Source organism: Nipponia nippon, unplaced genomic scaffold (assembly GCF_047370975.1).
Source record: "Nipponia nippon isolate SJK-2023a ecotype South Korea unplaced genomic scaffold, ASM4737097v1 scaffold_5, whole genome shotgun sequence".
In the NCBI taxonomy this organism is placed as follows: Eukaryota; Metazoa; Chordata; class Aves; order Pelecaniformes; family Threskiornithidae; genus Nipponia; species Nipponia nippon.
In genome coordinates this window covers 82,717,137-82,738,392 of record NW_028262369.1, presented here as the reverse complement: position 1 = coordinate 82,738,392, position 21,256 = coordinate 82,717,137, and the positions used below count along the sequence as shown (strand labels likewise).

The following is a 21,256-nucleotide window of genomic DNA, read 5'->3' as shown; positions in this document are numbered from 1 at the left end:
CCTCCCCGCCGCGGGGCGGGCTGCGCATGCGCGCGGCGCCAGCGGCCGCCGGTCCCCGTCAGGCGGTGCCGCCCGCCCGGGCCGCTGCAGCGCCCGCCGCCCCCCCCCCCCCCCCCGCCATCGCCGGCGGTGACAGCGGCCCCGGTCTCCTCCCCTCCCGCAGCCATGGCGAGCGGCCGGGCCGAGGAGGCGGCGGCGGCGGCGGCCGAGGAGGAGGAGGAGGAGGCGGCGGCAGCGGCGGCGGAGCGGCTGGCGGCGGCGCTGCGGCAGCGGCTGCGGGGCTGGGAGGCGGCGCTGGCGGCGGCGCAGCGGTTGTTGGTGTGGGAGAGGCCGCTGCACAGCCTGGTCACCGCCGCCGCGCTCGGCGGGGCCCTCTGGTGAGCCGGGGCGGGGGTAGGCCGCGGGGCGGCGGGGGGCCGGGCCGGCAGCGGGGCCCGGCCCCGCCGAGGCCGGGCGGGCGGCTCCGGCTCCGGCAGCGGCCGGGCGGCTGTCGGGGTGCTGCTCCTCCAGCCCTTGGCGGCGGCGGTGGCCTGCGGCCGCCCGGTAGCCCTGAGGGTGGGTGGCGGCCCCCCCGGGCGCCCCCGGTCTGTATTCCCGCCGCAGAGCCAGGGCGGCCGCAGCCCGTAACGCCGCGGGTGCGCTTCGCCGGGGGCCACCGCGCTGTTTTCCTCCGAGCAGCACAAACAGGCCCCTCCCCGAGGGGAGAAAGCGCCAAGAGCTCGGGCAGGATTTGCCCCTGCGATAATAAAAGGCGGCTGGGCCCAACCGGAGGCTCGCCCAGGCACGTTTCTGGTTAATTTTTGCATCCGCGCTTTATCGGTTCGCTTCACCCCCTAATCACGGTCGGTGAGCCCCACGGCCTCCTGCAGCGGCAGGCTGCCGTGCGGCGTTTTATTTAAGCCCTTCTGCTCGTTAATCTTTTCCTGGAGGGCGCCGATGTTTTGCACGGAGGCTGAGGCCGCTGGGTTTGGGCGTGAGCGTATTCCCCCTGCCCTGCCTTCCCTTCTCCCCTGCCTGTCAGGCAGGGCAGCCGCCCGAGGAGCCGGGAGTGTGAGTGGCAGAGCCCAGCTGTGGATGGGAATGAAAAACATCCTGTTTGTTTGTGTAAACAGTGAGTCAGTTTTACTGGCAAAAACGCTCTCAGCCAGCAGCTTTCCCAGCAAGAAGGGTCAAAACTGGCCGCGTAAAGAGTTAAAACATTGGTTGCAGATGAAATAGGAAGGGACAGACTCTGAAGTCAGAGAAGGGAAAGTATGTGACCATACAGCTTTGAAGTCACTCTGAGGAGGCCGCTTACGTTCTGCTCCTGCATCCATATGATTATCAGAAGCGTACATGGTAGCTGGGTACATAAATGGTTTTGGACTCCTTTACCAGCTGGAAAGGTCTGAATGCAGAGCCCTGAAGTTAGTGGGAGGGGGAGAGGCATGCCATGAGACAGCAGGGCTGGTAGACAATGATGGCTAAGGGACTGTGCGTAAAAAGGCCAAAAGGAACAAAGAGTGCCCGGAATATGGGACAGCAGAGAGAGATTTAAATATCACGGAGGGGGAGGGATTATTTATGGTCCCATGGAGGATTCAGCCGGTATCCTTCAACTGCAATCCATAAATGAGGCGGAATAGGAGGAAATTCTTCCAGAGCTGATGTGTTAAGCTACAGAATTATTGTCCCATGAGAATGGATAAAAACATTGTTGTTTAGGTCATTACAGGTCCTGTAAGCCCTTGGAAAGCGTGCGGCTTTCGTTCTGTGCTGCCCAATGAGACAGATCTCTCTTCCAAGTCCTCTGCCTCTGACTGTGGCTCGGTGGGGAGCACAGCCCTTCCCTGCACTGCACGGCGAGATGCTCTCTGACTCTGATCAGTTTGGTTCATTTGAGATTAGTTATTGGCAAATATCTGCTGAAGAGGAGCAAGGTGAAATAGCGGAGCGGCTCTTCCTTTCTGGAGAGGAGTTTTCATTAAAGGAGAGAGGGTGGATGCATTTTCCCAGCAGTTGTTTCTGGAGAGACTTAAAAAGAGCTCCTCTGAGCTGGAGGGCAGTGCTGAGGCTCTTGTTTGGAGGAAAGGAGGAAGGCAGACAGCCGCTGCTGGCACAAGCGCCACCCTGGGACCTTTGCTGTTGAATCTATATGGAGTGGGGAGATAAACTCTTTGATGGTGGGATTGCGCGTCTGTGTGTGAGTAGTATTGTGTGAGCTGGTGTTTGGCTCAAGCCAATGTGTTGTTGAGGGACATGAAAGGTTTTGCGATAGAGTCAAGTGAGCAACCAAACCATTTAAGTGCTAGGCCCTGATTAAACGGGGAGAGGCTGGTGATAGAAATATGGGAATCTAGAAGCAGGTGCAGAATGCGTTTTGGTGCTACTTGTGGGTGGTGCTGGACCTTGTGATGACAAATAGTATGTAAGTTTTCAGCAAACAGGCTGATTCTCAACCAGTCTTCTGCTACAGCAATCTGTATTTATGTTGTCTAGAGCCTCCACCTTGAGGATTCAGAGGGACTTGTACTCGTACAAGGGAGCATTAGCCTTGTTTTACAACCGAAGGAGTTGCTCAGGAGCAGGGGAGGAGGGCGCTGGGAGATGGCAGGTAGTCAGCTGCCTGGTGGTGGGCAAAGGCGCCATTTGAGAACGTGCTGTGGCGGGGGTGGGCGTCTGCAGAGTACAATGCTTGCTGCAGTGGCCGGTAGCAGTCGGATGTTTCTGCTCTGCCGTACACTGAGCTGTATCTGTTTGCTCATCTAGAGCAGTAACTTACTGCCTTTTTCCTGCATAACAATTTCTCCTTTGATTTCTAGGTTGTTTTCCTCCACCTCCCTGAGACCCCTCTTTCTCCTCAGCATGTCCCTTCTTGGCATCCTCTTGCTGGAGAGGTGGAAGCCCAGGTTCCTGTTTGATTTCTCAGGTATGTGATGAGTAGCACTGTAGCCAGTGACACAGTTGTAGTGTTACCAGCTGCTGGGCTCCGGCCACAGCCGGTCCTTGCCTGGCTCTCTCGTAGGTCATGTAAGCCTTGCTCCTACTATAACCACAGGCTTTGGTGTTGGTGCTGCATCTTTCCTATTTGTGTCAGAGTACATATCAGAGGATGTGTCCTAATACTCTGGGCATGGGGAGAATTGCTCCCAGTGCTGAGAAGTTCTGGGAGTAGCTCATTTTGAGAGTGACTAGGGGGGCCCAGCTAGCTTGTCAGGGAAGCTAGTGACAGGGATGATGCAGTGTTTCTGCTCTGTCCTTCCTCTCCTGCAAATGTCATGGTGAAAAGATCCTTCCCAGGTCTGAGCATATATGGCCAGCTGAGCTGGGGGAAGGAAACGGGGGGGGCTGAAGTGTACCGGTTTTAGTTAAGTGCAACATGGGCTTGTGCCCTGAAAGAGGCAGAGCAGATGAGAGCCACTTCTCCTTGCGGCAGGTAGCAGAGTGGATGATGAGGTCTGACAGCAGGGACAGTTAGTGTATTGTACCTGTACTGAGCAGCATCTGGTTTCCAGCTAATCGGTGAGTCTGATCACTTGGCTTATCTTTCCCATTTACTGAAGGGTCTTTGCCAACATTAGACACAAAAGCAACAAGAGGAATAGCCTCATAACGATGATAGGCATGGATTGGCTGCTGTCTGCTTTGAGTGCCTCCTTCATTGGAGTTTATTAAATGACTGGACCCAGACCTGCCTCCTGCATCTACTGCTGCTGTTCAAAGGCAGCTTGGGGCCCTCCATCCCTGCCCCCCTACTCTAGGGAGGCTTTCTGAATGAAAGCCCCTCTATATGTGTGTTTGTAAGGTGCCCTTTATTTGACCTAAAAGGGTACTGACTTAAAGGGTGCTTTCACAGAAGGCCTGATAAGATTAGATATGTTTCAGCTGTAGTCTTGAAACTGTTTGCTTTGTGTGGTTCAGGTAACTAGGCAGCTGAACTGGACTGGCCAATTTAATTTCCTGCTTATTCACATAGTTTTTTTAAGGGAATAGTTTAAAGCCAACCCAAAACATCTCACTTGAAACATGTCCAGAAATGCAAAAGCCTCGTGTCCAGTACAGAATGGTGTCATTGACGCAGGTGGGGGTAGAAGCGCTCCAGCAAGTACCAGGCCTGTAAAAGTTATGTTATCACAGAAGAAATAGGAAATCCCTACTGATATTAATTTATATGATGCAGAGCAGTGAGAAATAAAAAAAAAAACAAGCCAAAAACCAAAACAACACACCAGGGGTTAGATTGATCCTGTGTCATCAGCTCTGCAAGAAGTCAGTGCACATCCTACTGAGCCACTCCTCGGTGGTGTTCTTCCCCATATTTCACTCCTTGCTGCTTCTCTGCTGCTGACAGCAAAGAACAGGGACACCTTTCTGATGTGCCTGGTTAGGTCACAGCCCTGATTTCGACATGGTCCATTGGACCGTGTTTCCTCAGCCTCTGCAAGGAAGGAGTGGTGCTCTGCGTTCCTGAGGGGCCTCCTGTTGAACTGGCACTGCTGAATACTTCGCGCTGAAGCAGAGCTACAGCTCTGTGGCTTTCCTCCTCAGTGCTTCCTGTAAGCCTTTCCTGGGGATTTTGGAAGTAGGTCAGTACCACACCTTCAAGAGTCGGCACGTATATACACAAACCTCAGCTTGTGGCAGTTCTGTATGTCTCGGGTGACTGCTTATAACATCACTTCTGAAGGAATGCTAAAACCTCAGCGTGTATTTTGCAGTTACTCACACACTGTGATCAGGGATGCGCTAACATCAGTGAGATGCACAACCTTTTTAGGTCCTGTCAGAAGGGACTGCGTATTTTCAGCTCCCACGCAGGGTATTCTCTCCATATGTAACCACCTCTACGTAGGATTCCACTTAAATATTATTTAAGGACTTAGGAGGCACCCCCACTTTTTCCTGAAATGAGTATCAAGTAGGGATGTTTTCTGTACCGTTGTTTGGCAACGTGTGTTTTGGTCAGTGTAGGGGAGTGTAGCATGGAAGAGCTTTAGCAAAGCCTGCATTGCAGTTGAATGCCGATACTCCTTAAAAAGGACCCCTGCTTTCTAGCTAAAGTTTACGCACAGATGAAGAATGCCTCTTGGGGAAGCACTGAAAACCTGTAAGAGCCAAGGAATCCATCAAAGATAATTTGTCAGTACCAACATGTAACCTAAATCTTTTGCGGCTGACTGGTCTCCCAGAAGAGTCTGGTGTATGTCAAGTGGTTTGTATTAATCCACAATCCAGTGTGAAATGGCGACGGCAAGATTTCAGCTGGTTATTGATGATCTGAGGCTGGCTGTGGGTGTCCTGCTTGCTGGCTTAGTTGTACCAGTGCTAGACGGTATTCCAGCACAGGTTGGAGTTAAGCCTTACCTAAGTGAACGTTTCCTGTCAGAAATGCTCTAGGTTTTTTGTGGTTGGGCTGTTCCTCCAACTGGTGTAAGACTCCAGTGCTTTGGGATGGACAGCAGGCAGGCTACTCTACTACAGGAAGCAAGATACTGTTGATTTTAATGACAGCTTGTGTTTTGCCAGATAGTTGAAATCACGTGAACACTCTGCAGCCTGCTGAAATGTTCTGCAGCTCCCCAAAGTGTCTCTGAAACCTTCAGAAGCAACCGAGGAGAATTGTTTCACTCCCTCTGCTGGCATATTTTGGATGGCTTGGATTACTGCAGCCAGTTGGAGAGGAGAGGGGTTCCTGTGCCATCCCGCTTATGGTGTTGCTGGCACATCTGTCCCCCAGAGTACGGCGAGCATCCCAGCTCGAGCAAACCATCATCTGGTAGCTGGTACAACCAGTATAGCCAGCTGTCATGGAGGGGCCAGTGCCAAATGTAATTTATTTGGTGATTTAGTGCAGGTAATAGATGAAGCTTTGAGATATAGCTGGATGTCTGCATGCTGCGATTAAGCAGCTTTAGATTCCTGAGCACAATAACAAAATACAGCAACGGCGGTTGTGCGAGAGAAGCAACCGCCCCGTGCTGGGTGGAGCTGCATCCATAATATTAACTTCGCACCCCGAGCTCCCTTCGTGAGCAGTGCTTGCCAGGTGCTGTGCCGAACGGAGAGCAGTTGACTCCTCTTGTCAGGCCCGATTACTGGAAATCTGGGTCACGCTCTCAAAGAATCGCCTCCTCCCCTGGGCGGATGACCTCCCGCTCCGCTCTGCTGCGCCGCGCAAGCCGGCTGCTGCGGTGCCTGCGGCGGTAGGAGGGGTCTGACATACTTGGCCCAACGTCCTGCGTCTTGGGAGAACGGTGGCAAGGCTGCTGCCAGCGGTTGCTCTCTTCTGTGGCTGGAACTGGAGTCTGAAGCCTCACTGGGTGTTGGCAGTGACGGATGTTCACCTCGTCTCTGCCTTTCCCTGGGGGAGGCGTTGCCGCTCTTGGGCTTTGCATCTGGCTGATGACTCCAAGAAGGATTCAAACCCCTTTTTGCTCATGCTGCATTTTTAAGCCCGTTTCCAACAAGTAGCCCGGACTTTGAACATAAACTCCCCACCTTTATTTTAGTCCTGTTTACGTGGTGACGTGCAGTATGAGGGATAGGGTCCCACTGATTTTTAGAACCTCTTGGATGGCCTGAACCAAGTTTGGTGTTGGCCAGACAGCATCACAGTTGTATCTGTCCCCACCAGCTTTAGGACATTAGGCGGACAGGTAGAGGAGGGTAGACCTTAAGGGGTCTTTACAGCATGATCAGGGCATGTTAAACACAAGGGACTTAGAGAGACTGTTGCTGCAGGAGCTTTGGTTGAGCCCTGTGCATCCCCAGACACCAGTCAGCTAGCCAGGACACCCAAATCCGTGGGCAGCCAGGCTCATGAGTTCCAGTTGTCATAGAAATATTTGGGGTTTTTTCCCTCCATGTATCTAAAGGCAGAGCATAATCATATGTGAGCTCTGCCATTGAAACACCGCTCTTCCTTTCAGTACTGCATGGAGTAAGTCCCTGTTTGATCATCACTGGGTTGGGTGCAGAGAGGAACGGGAGAAGCTTTCCCTTGCTCTTATCCAGACTGCCAGACCTTAGGAGCATAGTTATATCTGTGCCTGGCACAAAGGGCTGTCAGGGGACATAAAAGAGCCCTGAAGTTAGGTAATTATACACAAGACTGCTATTTGTTACTTAATTCTGTGCGAAAGGCCAGAGACAGCAGGGAGATCTCTGGCATTTGTACACAGCATCCTGCCAGGGACTGTGGTCTGGGCTGGTCAGTGGGAAGGACAGCTCAGGCCTGCTAGTGCCATGATGAGCTCCGAGGTGGGAGCCGAAGCTTTGCCCAGCTCAGGGACCGTGCTGGCAGCCCTCTGTGCTTGGCAAGGGCTAGGCAGCTGCCCTGGGGATGGCACTGCCCGGACGTGTGGGACGCTGGGGCAAGCTGTGCAATCCCTGCAGCGGAGAGCCCACATGCTGGCGGCAGGGTGCACCTTGGATAACGAGTGCCGTGCCACGTGTTTGTCAACACAGGTTACAAGTGTGCTGGGGCACCCTGAGACCAATGCTCTGACTGCTCCAAGTCTCCAGGCATGCTTCACTGAAGCCTGCACAGCTCAGACTCCAAGCCAGTGATTCCTGCTTGCATGAGAGCACGAAGAAGGTCCCCAGGGTGCATCCCTAGCTAAGGATGATACATCTCCAGCTCTGTTCTGTTCAAGTGGTAAAAATGTCAGGTTGTGTTTTTCACTTGGCTGACTAATCTGCTGTCTTCTCTCTACAGCACAGCCGTCGGAGGAGCCGGGAGGGGAGAGGTAAGCTCAATGATGTGTTCCTTGGTGAGAGGGGAGAGTGGGCAAGCCTTAATTCAGTGTGGTGATCTCACCTACCCTTTTTGCTGTTGTTGATAGACTGCATGGCTCCTGCTGTGAAACGGTGGTAGCGGTTTCTCCTGCACTGGGAGCTGCTTATCAGCTCAGGAGCCGGTTTTAGACTCTGGGGAAAGCTAATGTTCTTTCAGTAGCAATAAAGCTCAAGTGCTTCTGATGTTAGGAACTCTCGAGTTTCTTCCCTGGATCTATTCTGGACTATTTTAAGAATCCTCCATAGAGAAGGAAATCCCCAAGACTGACTTTTGCAGGTCATACGTGCTGTCTGTGGTGGCATAGCTTGCATCCCGTGCTTGGCCGTGGTTATAGGTCTGAGCACCACGCTCTGGCTACCTCGGACTCGGTGCCAGAGGAGGCCACGTAACTAGTCGCACCTCCAGCGCTTCTGTCTGCCTGGCTTTGAGTAAACCGCTTTGTGTCTTGGGCCTGTGGCACGGGGATGCTGTGGCATGGTGTCTGCTGCTGCTGCTTGGCTCAGGTGTCTCTCGGCTGTCTTCCTGATTAAAGGAAAAAAGTATCTCCAAATCAAGCATCTTCCATAGTTCAGTTGAAGATGCAGTCAGTATTGTCAAGCCTTTGGCAGGGATCTCCGCTTCCCAGTGCAGCTATTTCCCCCCCGACAAAACAGACCGTGTTCAAAGATTGTCTTCTTGCTCTTGTCTGTCTCTAGTGAGGGGGTGACTTCAGGGGCACAACCTCACCTGCTCAGTGTCCCTGAGCTGTGCCACTGTCTGGCAGAGAGCTGGGTCACCTTCAGGCTGTACCTGCAGGAACTGCTACAGTACAAGAGGCAAAATCCTGCCAAGGTAAGCTGGAGATACCTACTCTTCTGTGCAGGGGCTTTTCTTTCCATTACTAGTGGCCTAGGAGATGGAATAATGTCAAATCAATATTTTCACATTTGCTATCCCTGTTTAACATTTGCTGTTCATTCCTTTCAGACTTTGTGCCATGGGAAGCTTAAGTAATGAGTAATTTGCTTCCAGTATTTGTAAACTGGAGCTGAACTTAACCCCTTCTGTGAATGGCTAGCTAAACTTAGTTTTATTTCTTAGCGTGCAAAGGAAGCTCTTAGATTGGGAGTGGGGAGAAAAAAGGGGAGCCTACAGTCTCTGCCTCTTTCACAGGCTCCATTCAACCCTTTAAGCTGGTCTTACCTATTTTGCTAGCCAAGTCCAAATGCAGCGGTGTTTCTGAGTGCATGGGAACTTGTCATAAACCATGTTCTGATGGCTGTGACATGTGTTGTTTGGAAAGGGTTTCTAGACAGGAGTTGCCTCAGCATCACAAACAGTAGGACAGACCAGCCAGTAGGATTGTTATCAGGCTTGCTGGGGTCCAGTGTGCCAAAAGGAGTGGGTTTCTATCACTGCTGATTACTCCTCTTCCGTTAAAACACTGTCCAAACTACAGAGAGTAGGAGACCAGGACCAAGATGCCCATAAAGCCTGAATTCATTGGGAGCAAAGCCCTTAGAGGGCCCTAGCTTTTGTAGACCCTTTCTGTTGTGAATGAAACTCTTCATTGCTGGATTTAGTTGATATTTGAACCCATGCCCTGACTTGCAGGGTGCGTGTTCTCGCTTCTCCCCCTCCCCAGGAGAATGCAGGGCAAGCCCTCAGGGCTGCACCATTATACTTCCACTTTTTCCAGAGGAGGAAGGTCCTGGTCCGGTGGGAGCGTGGGTTCTGCTAATGCTTCTGCCGGCTGGTTTATTGCGTAGCAGTGGCACAGCATCTGGTGACTCCGTAACAGCTTCCTGTCTCTGTTGGGACAGTACAGGCTTCTCTTGAAGTGCTGAGCTCTGCAGGGGAGATGTACTCTAAAATGGCAATTTGCAATATCCCATCCTAGCCTCAGGGAACATCATTTACTTCATAAAGAACTGTCCGATAAAGTTTTGATTCATGCTACTGGGGTCTTGGGTTACCTTGGTCTTCCTGCGCTTCAACCTCTAATGCTTACAGCTTAACCCAACCAAGCTGAGTTGTGATTGTCAGCATCTGAATGTACTCAGTGCAAAGCTGGTGTGCTGACTTTGTTAGGATCATCCCTCGTTTTGCTCTAACTGGGTTTCCCGCACTGGTTGCATAGATGTATCTCTGCCTCTTGTCACTTCTGTTTGTTCCTCTCTCTTCCTTCAGTTCTGCATGAGTGTCTGTTCAGGCTGCCTGATTCTGGCTGTAGTTGGACACTATGTTCCAGGCATAATGATCTCCTACATCATTTGTGAGTATAAGCAGCTCTCTTGTCTGACTTAAGCTGAAACGTAACCTAACTGTGCTATTGATAGGCTGGTAGAAGCATATTTGTGGTTTTCTTGAGGGGGTCTGTGCTAGATTGTTAATCAATACAGGCAACGTGCTCCGGGAAGTCTCTTGCTTTAAGTGCATGCGTGCAGTACAACTGCAAAATCAGGAGAGGGAGCCGTCGGTAAAACATTGCTTTCCTCTTCTACCCATGGCTGGGGCTGTGCTGGGAGGTCCCAGAGAAGCAGAAACCTGCAGTCTCTCAGTTCCTAGAGTGGGCAAATCCATATCGAGAGAGTTGTTAAAGAAGCTGCATGTTTATCAAATAAGACCTTTTTCACTGCATCGTGAGTCCCTGCTAACTCTGAAGACTGTTCAGGTGGTCTGCTGCTAGCGCATCTACATATGAGCTCTGTGCTGCTACCCTTATAAAAGGTTTGGTGATTTTTAGTTTTAATAACCTCATTTCAGGGCCTCTATTGCATGTTGGGGCTGGGATGCAGTGGCTGAAGAGGAGGGCTTGCGCTTCATCTTAACATAAATCCATATCCTAACAGAGATCTGTTAGGAAAACCTGATTAATCAAGCAGCTTTGGAATGAGCAAGAATAGCCATGGATGAGGATTTTAGGCCAAGTCAGATGGGAGAGCAAATGCCATTCAACTGGGCTTCCCTTCATGCAGAGTTTCTTGCTGGCGCCCCGTAAAGGGCTGGGTTGTGCTTGGCCTGTCTCTCACACTCCCCGCGTCCTGTGTTCACAGTGCTCAGCATTCTGCTCTGGCCTCTGGTGGTCTACCACGAGCTGATCCAGAGGATGTACACGCGTTTGGAGCCTGTCCTGATGAAACTGGACTACAGTATGAAGGCAGAGACGCTGCACCACAAGCATGAGAAGAAGAGTAAGGACCCAACTTCGCTCTGATGTTTTCTGGTGGCATAGTCCCAGGGTGGAGCCTTAGCAAAGGGACCACGGGAGAGCAGGCCTGCCAACGCTGTGTGGTGAAAGGCTGCAGCAGAGCAGGGGAAAACAGACCGAAATTTGAGGGTTATGGGGAGAGCAACTGGGCAGGTGATCCTGGGAATGGCAAACGAGAGCAACAGATTACAATTGTCTCTGGGAACCTCGGGCTTCTTGGAAACCTGTGCAGTGTCACAGGGTAGTAGAAGTAGTGGGAAGGTGGTGCATAAAGGCATAAAGTTCCTTCAGTCTCATGTAAAGCCTTTCTTCTCTTTCTCATAGAGCGACAAGGGAAGAGTGAGCCTGCAGCAGGTGATGAGCCAACAGCAGAGACGGAGAGTGAGAGTGAGGCAGAGCTGTCGGGCTTCTCCCCAGTGGTAAGAGCACGAAGAGCTGTGCAGGAACCAGTCCCTCCTCTCTGGTCTGTAGCAGCTTGAGAGCTGAGAGGTGGTCTGAGTACAGCTGCATTGATAACAAGCAGCAGAGCAACAAGTCACTTTGCAGAATCCTAAGGGGAGAAGGGTGTTAGTTGTATTAGTTTGATGAAGGCTGTTGTCTCCAATCTGGGTGTTGAGAATTCAGTGCCACAGGGCTGGTGATGCAGCAGCAGGACAGGGCGAGCCATGCTCCAGCCTTCTGCTGACCTGCGGAATTGCTTTGATAGCTATGCTTCATGCTCAGAGAATGTGAGTGCCTCCTAAAGAAATCAGCTGTCCTGGTGTCATGTACAGAGGCTCCTCACCACCGGAAAAGGGAGATGAGCAGCACTGGTGTCTCTTACACAATTCCCTGCTCTCAGTCAGACTGGGTGGGACCTTTCTATATGTGCACCACAGAAATGGACCAAGTGTCTTCCTTTACAGGAGCTCTGGGCATGTAGCTGGGCTGTGAGATGGGAAGCTTCAGCTTCCAAAGGAATGCAGACGCTTGAACTGCTGCTACTTGTAGAAGGCTTCATTGGGCCCAGCATGACTGCAGAAGGGAAGGGGTGTTTTGTTCCTTGGTGATCCCAGGAGAGGAAGAAGGATCAAAGCCTTCTGAGACTCCTACAGGCTGATCCCATCTTTTGCTGGCTCTTTCAGGTTCTTCACTGAGGGCAGGCAAAGCTTCAGGCAGTGAATTATTGCAGGAAAGCCAGTGAGCTGAGACTGTCCTTCCCTGGCAGTGCAACGAGCACTTTGCCCAGCCCCATCCTGCTTTCATACTGTCCCTGTGCAGCAGAGTCTCTCCAGCAAAGCATTTCTGCCAGGAAGCTCTGGTCTGTGCAGAGGTGCCTGTAGGCAGTGCTGGTAGTCAGACACCCAGGAATTTGTCCCTCTGCCTTCATCCCATGCAGGTGGATGTGAAAAAGACTGCCCTGGCACTGTCAATCACCGATTCTGAGCTCTCTGATGAGGAGGCTTCCATCCTGGAGAGTGGGGGCTTTTCTGTCTCAAGGGCTACCACCCCACAGCTGACGGATGTTTCTGAAGGTACGTGACAGGACACTTTGCTGCCTTTCTGACCCTGAGCATTTTGTCCTAGAAAAGCTGTCCCTCCAAGCACTGGGAGAGAACCTAGCTATTTGCAGGGGGAAGAGCATTCAAAGGAGGAAGGGGTAATAGCAGCGCAGCGTGCATGGCTTCATGGCTGATGAGGAGCTGGTCCTGAGTGGACATCTGCCTCTGGTTACTGCCCCACAAGACAATGTTCTCTTGTCGCTCCTGGAAGGGAGCAAGGCCATCCACCAAGTCCTGCAGAAATAATTGCATGGTATAGTCACGCCCATATATGATGCTGGGTGAAACGGGTCGGACACCCTGCCCTGTCAGACTGGCAAGCTCAGAGAAAGACTGGTTAGTGGTGAGGAATGTGAAGGTAACCACTCGGATGTGGTCACTTGAGTGTCCAGGGAGGACCAGGCAGGTGACGTGCTGTAAGCACAATTTTCCTGACCCTGTGGGTTTTAGTGGAGGGCTCTAGATGCAGAGAGCGTGAGCTGGAGAAGGAAGCCCTCTGTGAACACAGAGCACGTAGAACAGGCTGAGAAAAGGGACGCTCCAGGTGAGTCATGCCACTGGGAGAAGGGAATAACTGCAGACCCCTTCCTGCTGTGCTCCCAGCGCTGGGAGGATGCCCAAAAGTGAGCCCTGGTGTGTCAGCTGGGGGGAGGTGTCGGTGAGGGGTCGAGGTGAGGGGACCTGCGCCTTAATGCTGGTGCCTTTCAGACCTGGATCAGCAGAGCCTGCACAGCGAGCCGGAGGAGTCATTTTCCAAGGACCTGGCAGAGTTTCCCTCCGTGGAAGAATATCATTCCAGAGACCTGGGACCACAGAGCGATGAAGATGCATTTGGCGTGCCTCTGGGTCCTGAGCTTGCCCACGCTGCCCGTGAGCTGGACTCGGCAGAGGAGGCGGCTGCGGACTCTGACCTCTCCATCCTTCACCTAGCGTCTCCTCTCCATTTTGTAAATACGCACTTCAATGGGAGCGGGCAAGCGGCAGGAGGCAACGCAGAGCCAGAGACTGTCCCTGCCCCGGGCCTGGGCATCTGCATCAACACGCTGAGCGAGGAGATCGTCACCACTGCCATTACCACGGCGGTGCAGAACACCCTCTCTGCCCTGCTGCGGTCCTCGGAGGCCAGCGAGGGGCCCTCCCTCTCCGAGTTCCTGCCCACTGAGCCTGAAGAGAAACTGAGCTTCCAAGCACAGCTGTCAGAGACCGAAGCGGTGGAGACGGAGACAGCGGCTTCACCGGAGGATGAGGAGGAAGCAGATGACTTTGAGCTGCTGGATCAGGGGGAGCTGGAGCAAATGGATGTAGAGCTGGGGCTTGGAGAGGAGCAGGAGGCACAAGAGTCTCCTGCTGCGCCGGCTCCCCCCTCTCCCACGCTTGCTGAGCTGCCAAAGCAAGGAGATGAGGAGGAGGCAGTGATGACAGCAGCATCTATGTCTTAGGTCTTCTTCACGCACCCCCTTTTCCTCCATCGTCACTGGAAAGAAGGAAGAACTCACACGGTGAACGTGCAGTGGGTTTTTAGATGTTTGTGTTGACTGGGATGGAAATGCGTCAGTGTTAATGTGCTGTGTCTGGAATAACGAATCCTTTCCATCCTTCTAGAGCCCGGCCTTCGCTGGCTGAGCAGGAGACGCCCCTGCCCTGTGGCTGGGGAGGAGCCGGCTCCTAGAAGCCTTACGCCACAATCGAAACACCAACCCCAGCAAACGCTTCCTAGTAATGGTGCGGTATTTTGGTCTGTCTTCTGTTTGTCTTTCGTTTTGCACGCAGAGTACCGAGCTAGCTGTAGCTGCTGCTAATACCCACATCCCCAGTAGGACATATGCAATCTTATTTTATTGGGTTTTTAAATGGCTAAGAGTGTAAATAATTTTAACTTTCATTGGTTTTGTTTGTGGGGGAGGGATGGGGCGCACAGTCAAACCTGGCTCTCGGGGGCTAGGGGAGGGTGAGGGGTCTTTGGAGGGGAGGGGTAGCAGCACGGGGACAGGAGCGGACGGGCGCTGCCTGGCGAAGAGGCCCCTTCTGCGACCCGTCACCATCTTTCACCTCGCTGCTGGCACAGGGTGTGGGGCGATGCCCGGGTCGTTTCCCCTGTCTGATTTGAGCGCTGCTGCTGGGTGGCTGTGGAGTTTTTTTTGCAATCAATGAAATTCGCTCCTGGCCCTGGGCAGTACTCCGGTTTCTTCCTGCCGCCGCCTCTCCGGGGCATCCCTCGCCGTCCACGCCGCTGACCCTGCCAGCACCGGGTCGGGCACGGTGGCGTGGCACCTGAAGACTTCGAAGCGGCTTGAAGAGAGCCAGGAGCTCCGTTACACAGCGGAGGACGGGAGTTTTGTGCCTCTTTCGGGGCTGGGGAAGGGAGGGAGGGCGGGAGGGCGGGAGGGCTGGGGCAGGGCACGGGAGGAGAGGGAGGGAGGGAAACACGGAGGGAAACCCCCCCCGAGTCCGAGCTGCCGCCCGTGGGCGGCCTCCCCTCCGATCCTGCCCGGGGCCCGGCGGGCGGGGGGGGGAGGGGGGCGCCCCGCTGGCCCCCCCCACGCCGGGGCCGGCCTCTCCGGAGCTGCCCGCGGGGAAGCGCCCGCCGCGGGGCCTCTCCCCGCCATGGCCGCGCCGGGGGCGGGGTCCGGCGGGGGGCGGGGTCCGGCGGGGGGCGGGGCCGGGGGGCGGCTCCGCCCTGCGCGGCGCCGTGCCGGAAGCGGGCGCGGCGGGAGGCGCTGCCGGTACCGGTGGGAGGCTGCCATGGAGTTCCCGGACCTGGGCGCCCACTGCTCCTGGCCCGCCTGCCAGCGCCTGGGTGAGGGCCGCGGGGGCACCGCAGGGGCGGGGAGGGGAGGGGAGGGGAGGAGGGTGCGGGGCGGCCCGGCCCTGCTCTGCTCCCGCCCGGGCCCGGCAGACCGCAGGCGCGGGCCTAGGCGGGCGCCCGCTCGGTGTGGCGGGGGGTGAAGGGCGGGCCGTGCCGCCCGGCCTGCCCTTGGCGGAGGGGACGCCGTCTCCGATCCTTCCCTCTGCCCGCCGGGACGGAGCTGGCTGCCGGTACCGGTAGCCCGGGGCTGGCTCTGCCCGCCTACGCGGCTCTCCCCGGCCGGTCGGGGGCAGGAGGGCAGGGACCGGAGGCCCGGCTGCCCGGGTGAGTGCCCCGGGGGCCGCCCCGCGACCCGTCCTTCCCCCGGGGCGCACGGCAGCGGTTGTCCGGGGGGATCGGCCCCGTGGCGGGCGCCGCAGCACCGCTCGCCTCCAGCTTGCGGCCAGCAGCCCCCGGGGAGCTCGGTGCGATTTCAGGATGCCAGCCCTGGTCCCGGGGAGGGTGTATTTTAAGGAGGAGCCCTAGGTGGTTCTGCAGACGTAGCTATGGACCTGCAGCCCTTCTCTTTCCATGCTGGGAGCTGGGGGAAGAGAGGAGCGGCCGTGGCTTGGCGCCTCGGCGCTCCCTGCCCACTGCGTCTCCCTGCTCCCAGACTTCCTCCCGCTGAAGTGCGACGCCTGCGAGCGGATCTTCTGCACCGACCACGTCGCTTACGCCCAGCACGACTGCACCTCTGCCTACAAGAAGGTAAGCGCGGAGGGGAGGGCTAATCCGGCTTCGTGCGTGGAGCTGCTGAGCCTTCGCAGCCAGCGATCGGAATAATTTGTGACTTCTTTGGTCACTTGGGGTGCGCGCTGAGTCCCTGAAAGCCACGATCTATATCTCAGTGCCGCAAACTTCCAGCCCGCCCTTTCCCACTGGGTGAAATGGTTTGGGCATCCCCCGGCCCTGCTGCCTTCCCTTCCCAGAGCATGTGTCCGTGCTGGGTCAGAAACAGCGAGCTCTTTGGAGGGTGGCGAGCAGGATCTCAAACCGCAGGTGACGCTGCGGAAGCCACAGCAGGCAGATCCTGCAAGGGAGAGAGATGGCCGCACAGCGCTTGAGGTTGCCCAGCTGCATGCTCCCAGCCCCCTTTTCTTGTCTCCACAGGACGTGCAGGTGCCTGTGTGTCCCCTCTGCAACACCCCGGTCCCCGTGAGGCGGGGAGAGATGCCCGATGTCGTGGTGGGTGAGCACATTGACCGCGACTGCAAGTCCGACCCCGCGCAGCGCAAGCGCAAGGTAGGAACCCAGCGCTCTCCGTCTCGCTGCCGAGCTCCGCTGGGTCCCTGCCGAAGCCTGGGGGTGGGATGAAAACACCACACAACTCTGCTCTGCCCGGTGCCCTCCCTGTTTGCACAGGCCAAGGGCAGGAGGGGTTGGTGGGCTGGAGGCGTACGCATCTGCAGGGCTTTGTGGTATGGGGCTGGGCAGCTGCGTGGGACACAAGGAAAGGCAGGATGAAGATGGGAAATTGCATGCTGCCGTTAGGAAAATGCGATCAGCAATTAGCTGCCCCTTCTTGCCAGGAGAGGAAATTGCCACAGGGAGCTGGCGCTGCAGGAGCCCAGCCCAGCAGCAGCTGGAGGGCTCTGGGCTGTCGCGCTGCCCTGGCAGGGCAGGCAGGAGTCCTTGGGCGAGGAAGTCTCTCCTGCTGTGCGTTCTGTGATCGTGGAGACCGAAGCACTAGTGAATTACTAATAAACTATCTAAAGAAAACTAGTATTCAGAGACTAACTCCAGAGCCCCGCAGAAGTGGCACTGGGAGAGAAAGCTGCTCAGTGCCCAGGGCGTGGTGTGGAGGGAAGGGACAGCCCCAGCCCCAGCCCTGCCGGGTGTGTTCCTTTTTCACCACCGCCATGTTGTCTTTCAGATATTCACCAACAAGTGTATGAAGCCCGGCTGCAAGCAGAAGGAGATGATGAAGGTGATCTGTGACCAGTGCCACAAGAACTACTGCCTCAAGCACCGGCACCCCCTGGACCACGACTGCAGCGGGGCAGGGCGTCCCCTCTCCAAAGCAGGGTGAGGGCCTGGGGACAGACAGGCTGGCAGGGACGGGACTGTGCTTGTCAGATGGGTGACAGGGAAGAAGCTGAGCTCCTCCTGGCCTGTTGTCTGGGACTGCTGTGTTCTCACACTCCCTGTCCTGGGTGCCGGGGCGTTATCCAGCAGCGTTAAGGTTTGTAGAGTCAGCACAGCTGTATATGTAGTCTCTCCTTCCTGCAGCAAAAGCTGCCAGTACTGCCCATGGGCTGTTTTGTTCTTGCTTCTTCGTCCAGTCCCTTATTGTGTAGCCAATGATTTCTGCCTATCATGGCACAGTGTTTTGCGGAGAGAAACGGCAGTTGAAACTTTTGGGCGTAGCTGAGCTGCCACATGGGTTGGGAGGAAGAAAGGGAGCTGGATGCCAGGGAGGTGTCTTATCCAGCTGCATCTCCCCGGGTATTCAGTGCCCAGGGATGGCCCACGATGGTAAAGCAGTCGCATCCTGTCTGTCCTAGGCACGCTGCAGTGGCGAGAGCCCAGGCATCCTCCTCCAAAACAGTCACCGCATTGAGCAGCGGAGCTGCCCGGCCAGCGGACAGCCCCTCTTCTCCAGCCTCTGCCAGGTATGGTGACGACCCGACTCGTAATTCTGAGGTGGGCGCGGCCAGGCTCAGCTTGGCTCCCTGCAAGACACAGGAGTGATAGCTCCTTGCTTCTTGTGCACCAGCAGGGCTGCGTGCTCATAGCAGGGCTCCCCGCCTTGACAATAACCCAGCTTCTCTCCTGTTTGCAGAGGAGGCAGAGCAGCTGCGCCGCAGGCTCCCAGCACCTCCCCTCCAGCTGTCATGCTGCAGAACGGGCTGGTGAGTGGCCTGGCCTGGGCATTTGGGGTGGGTTTGGGTGGTTCCTGTGCCCTGGGGAGCTACTGCAGCAACTGCTTTGTAACCCACGCTCTGTAGGTGACCATGGTGCTCCCCAGCTGGGCCTCCCCTGGCAAACGGGGATCCCGGACGTTCGGTGGGGCGTCAGAGTTTGCTCTGGTGCCTGCGAATGGCAGCTCTCAGCTGTGCTTGGTGCTCAGCTTTCCCCAAAGGGGCAAAGCGCACTGGCTGTTTTCCCTGGGTGTTGTCTTTCTGTTCTGCAAGCCAAGGGCAGAGGAGGAGGCTAGAAGCTGCTTCCCGCTAGTATTCTTAGCATGCTCCCTGCACTGGCAGGCGGGGCTGCACTCCCTCCGGCACGGGGAGGGAGAGCTGCAGGTCTGTCCTGAGCCCCAGGCCTTCACCCTGGCTGTGTCTGGCCTTGGAGAGGGGAGGTGCACCCACCCTTGGCCAGGGAAGACTGTGCCTGCTGCGTGTCCCTCAGGGCTGCCTCCTGCCACCTCAGCCAAGCTGGTGACGAGATGTTTTGTTTCAGAGCGAGGAAGAGGCCCTGCAGCGAGCTCTGGAGATGTCCCTGGCAGAGTCAGCACGCAGCTCGGCGCATCCACCCAGGTACAGTCCGGGGACACGTGGTGTCACGCCCCAAGCCTACATGCGAGAGGTGCCCAGGGCAGAGTCATGGGGCTGCGGGATGACATTCCTCTCAGCACGTGGCTCCGGATGATGCCTCAGCGTGGCTGACGGGGGGGCGGGGAAAAAGGAAGAGTCCAGAGCCATCACGGAGCACTGTACAGTGAGCAAGCTCTCTGGTGTGCTGGGAGGGGACAGCGACTGACAGCACAGAGTAGGGCGAACCATTGTCTGACCACTTGTCAGCTAATGAGCATGGCTAGACCGTGACAGAGGTGGAGTACGGGTGCTCACAGGGGACACCCGGGAGCCCACGTCCTTGGGCAAGTTACCTGATGCTGCTAAAAGCACCACCTTACAGACTGGAGTTAACGTGGTTCTCCTCGGCCCAGGGTGCTGGCTGCCAGCCCCAGCTGGATCCCCTGGTCCCTCCCCAGCCCCTGGTTTGTTCAGGGCAATCCTCAGTTGCTCCCTGCCCTTAGCTACCCTGGAGGGTTGCGGTGACAGGAGACCCTGCCACCCTGAAGGGCTCTGAGCCCGGGGGAGCCCGAGGCACACAATGCACCGCTGTCCCCAGCAGCACGCAGGAGGAGGAGGATCTGGCACTGGCCCAGGCGCTGTCAGCGAGCGAAGCCGAGTACCAGCAGTCGCAGCGGCAGGTGAGTGAGGCTGGCTGTAGGCTCTACACCGTGGTGGGGTTGATCCCAGCCTGGCTGTGGCATGGTGGGGTCTTCACTGGGTTCTGTTTCCTCTGGGCTCTGTCTTAGGGTCATTTTTCTCACCAGGGGGACAGCCCGGCCTAGGGCAGCGGCAGCATCGCTGCTGAGCACACAGCCCTGGGGACTCGAGCACTGGATGTGCGCCCTTGTAGGACAGAGGAAGAAGCCTGTCTTCCCTTGCTTACTGTGTGCTTCTTCCCGTTCCAGGCGCACGGTTCAAAGCCATCAAACTGCAGCATGTCGTAGGCAGGCGAGGCAGGGTGTGCCAGTGGACGTGGGATCCCGCTTGTGACCTGAGGAGCAGCTCTGGCCTCCCACGTAGATGCCGAGGGGTTCTGGCCTGGACACTGACGACAAGAGCCCCTCGCCAGGGACAGTTCCTCTCCCTGGGGGCTGTAAGCGAGCCTCCAAACACACACTGACACCTCAGCCCTAGTACCTGTGTAAAATCGGTGCAGCAAATTGCTGATGCTCCTGAAGAGGTGAAGACAATGTGGGACGAGGCTGAGCACTTGCTGACCAAAACAAGCAGCAGCCCACGGCATGCACTTAGCCACAGCTGCTGCGGCCGTGTCCCAGCACTGCTGGGACTGTGGGGTGAGGGCACAGCCGGCCTGGCGGGGAAGTGCTGCGCGGGGACATCTCTGCATGCTCGGACATACAGCCGGGATGCGGCTGCCTGCTGCAGTAGTGGGGAGCTGGATTTTGTGCTCCGGGGAGGGCCGTGCCAGTCCCTCGGCAAGAGCAACTGTGGCTGGGACGGTCTCTCGCACAGGCGTGGCATGGCCGAATGTGGGGCCAGCTGGCAGCGTGAAGGCAGCCCCTTCCCCACTCCCCATGCCCTTGGTGCCTCCCCTGCTGTTTGCATGTACAAGAGCACGTTGGGCCGTACCCAGATTTGCTGGGGCCCAGGACCCCTCTGAGACTGAATGGAGCTGTGTTTCCTTTCTGGTTTAATTTAACAAGGGCCATTAACTGAGAAGTAACCTCAGCAGTGACTTGACGGTGCCAGCATCGCTTGCACGGGAGGACTGCAGCTGCCTTCCTGCTGCTGGCTCTGCTGCCCTAAGCTATCCCAGGGCCCTGTTTCAATGCTGCTGGGGCAGGAACGCCTCCCTCCTTCCAGCCCTGCAGTAGGGGGTCCCCTCCTGGGGAGCAGCAGCACAGAACCCCTCTTTGCAAACCCAGCCCTGAGCCTGGAGCCAGCCCTTCCTTGCTGGCGTTTGGTGGCAGGAGCTGACGCCCAGGTGGGGGGGACTTGTCCTGCTGGCCTCTCGCAGCGGGGTCTGCAGCCGTGCAGAGCCGTGCTGCTTTCCCACCCGCTCTCTCGAGTTTTCCTACTGGAATTGCTCTTGCCTGCGGGGCTGGGCCTGGTTCTGCACAGGGCTGAGCTGTCCCGCTCCGAGCAGCGTACAGCTGGGGGGGGTTAGCTGCTGGCAGTGCCTCCCTGGAGCGGGAGGTGGGTTCCATCTGGGCTGAGGGAATGCTGAGACTTGTCAAAGTGCTGCTTGGGAGAAAATAAAAGCATAGCATAAGGTGCAGAGGCACTCTGGGGGAAGTGGTGCAGCTTGGTGTCCAGCACAGAGTGGTGCATCTCTGCAGACGGGGGCACAAGGAGGTGCAAGGGGGGGGCACACGGGGGTGAAGTGGGCACCAGTTGGGCTGTTTTTCCCCTCCTTTGCCGTTG

At 56.3% G+C, this 21,256-nt stretch overlaps 2 protein-coding genes across 14 annotated transcripts; both read left to right on the top strand.

Moving 5' to 3' along the window:
- Positions 1–92: 92 nt before the first annotated feature.
- RETREG2 (reticulophagy regulator family member 2) lies at positions 93–14,860 on the top strand. 8 transcript variants are annotated; one of them, XR_015698756.1, is made up of 11 exons: positions 93–377; positions 2,802–2,908; positions 7,697–7,727; positions 8,473–8,608; positions 9,947–10,031; positions 10,813–10,950; positions 11,292–11,386; positions 12,346–12,481; positions 13,217–14,007; positions 14,111–14,230; positions 14,683–14,860. XR_015698756.1 is itself a non-coding variant. In XM_087731556.1 (9 exons), the coding sequence occupies exons 1-9, from the start codon at positions 166–168 to the stop codon at positions 13,945–13,947; spliced, it is 1,671 nt and encodes a 556-aa protein (XP_087587682.1). In that variant the 5' UTR covers positions 93–165; the 3' UTR covers positions 13,948–14,384. The 8 variants fall into 8 exon arrangements, 2 of the variants coding, with proteins under 2 accessions (XP_087587682.1, XP_087587684.1); XR_015698757.1 differs by having other exon boundaries at positions 14,574–14,860; XR_015698758.1 differs by having other exon boundaries at positions 13,217–14,018.
- A 261-nt stretch (positions 14,861–15,121) lies between these two features.
- Positions 15,122–21,116, top strand: ZFAND2B (zinc finger AN1-type containing 2B). Of its 6 annotated transcripts, none has more exons than XM_087731566.1 (9): positions 15,124–15,305; positions 15,895–16,061; positions 16,464–16,595; positions 17,227–17,378; positions 17,858–17,965; positions 18,136–18,205; positions 18,756–18,832; positions 19,428–19,509; positions 19,777–21,116. In XM_087731566.1, exons 1-9 carry the CDS (start codon positions 15,251–15,253, stop codon positions 19,813–19,815), a joined length of 882 nt encoding a protein of 293 aa, XP_087587692.1. In that variant the 5' UTR covers positions 15,124–15,250; the 3' UTR covers positions 19,816–21,116. The 6 variants fall into 6 exon arrangements, with proteins under 6 accessions (XP_087587694.1, XP_087587692.1, XP_087587696.1 ...); XM_087731567.1 differs by having other exon boundaries at positions 15,127–15,305; positions 19,431–19,509; XM_087731569.1 differs by having other exon boundaries at positions 15,128–15,305; positions 15,967–16,061.
- The last annotated feature ends 140 nt before the right edge of the window (positions 21,117–21,256 follow it).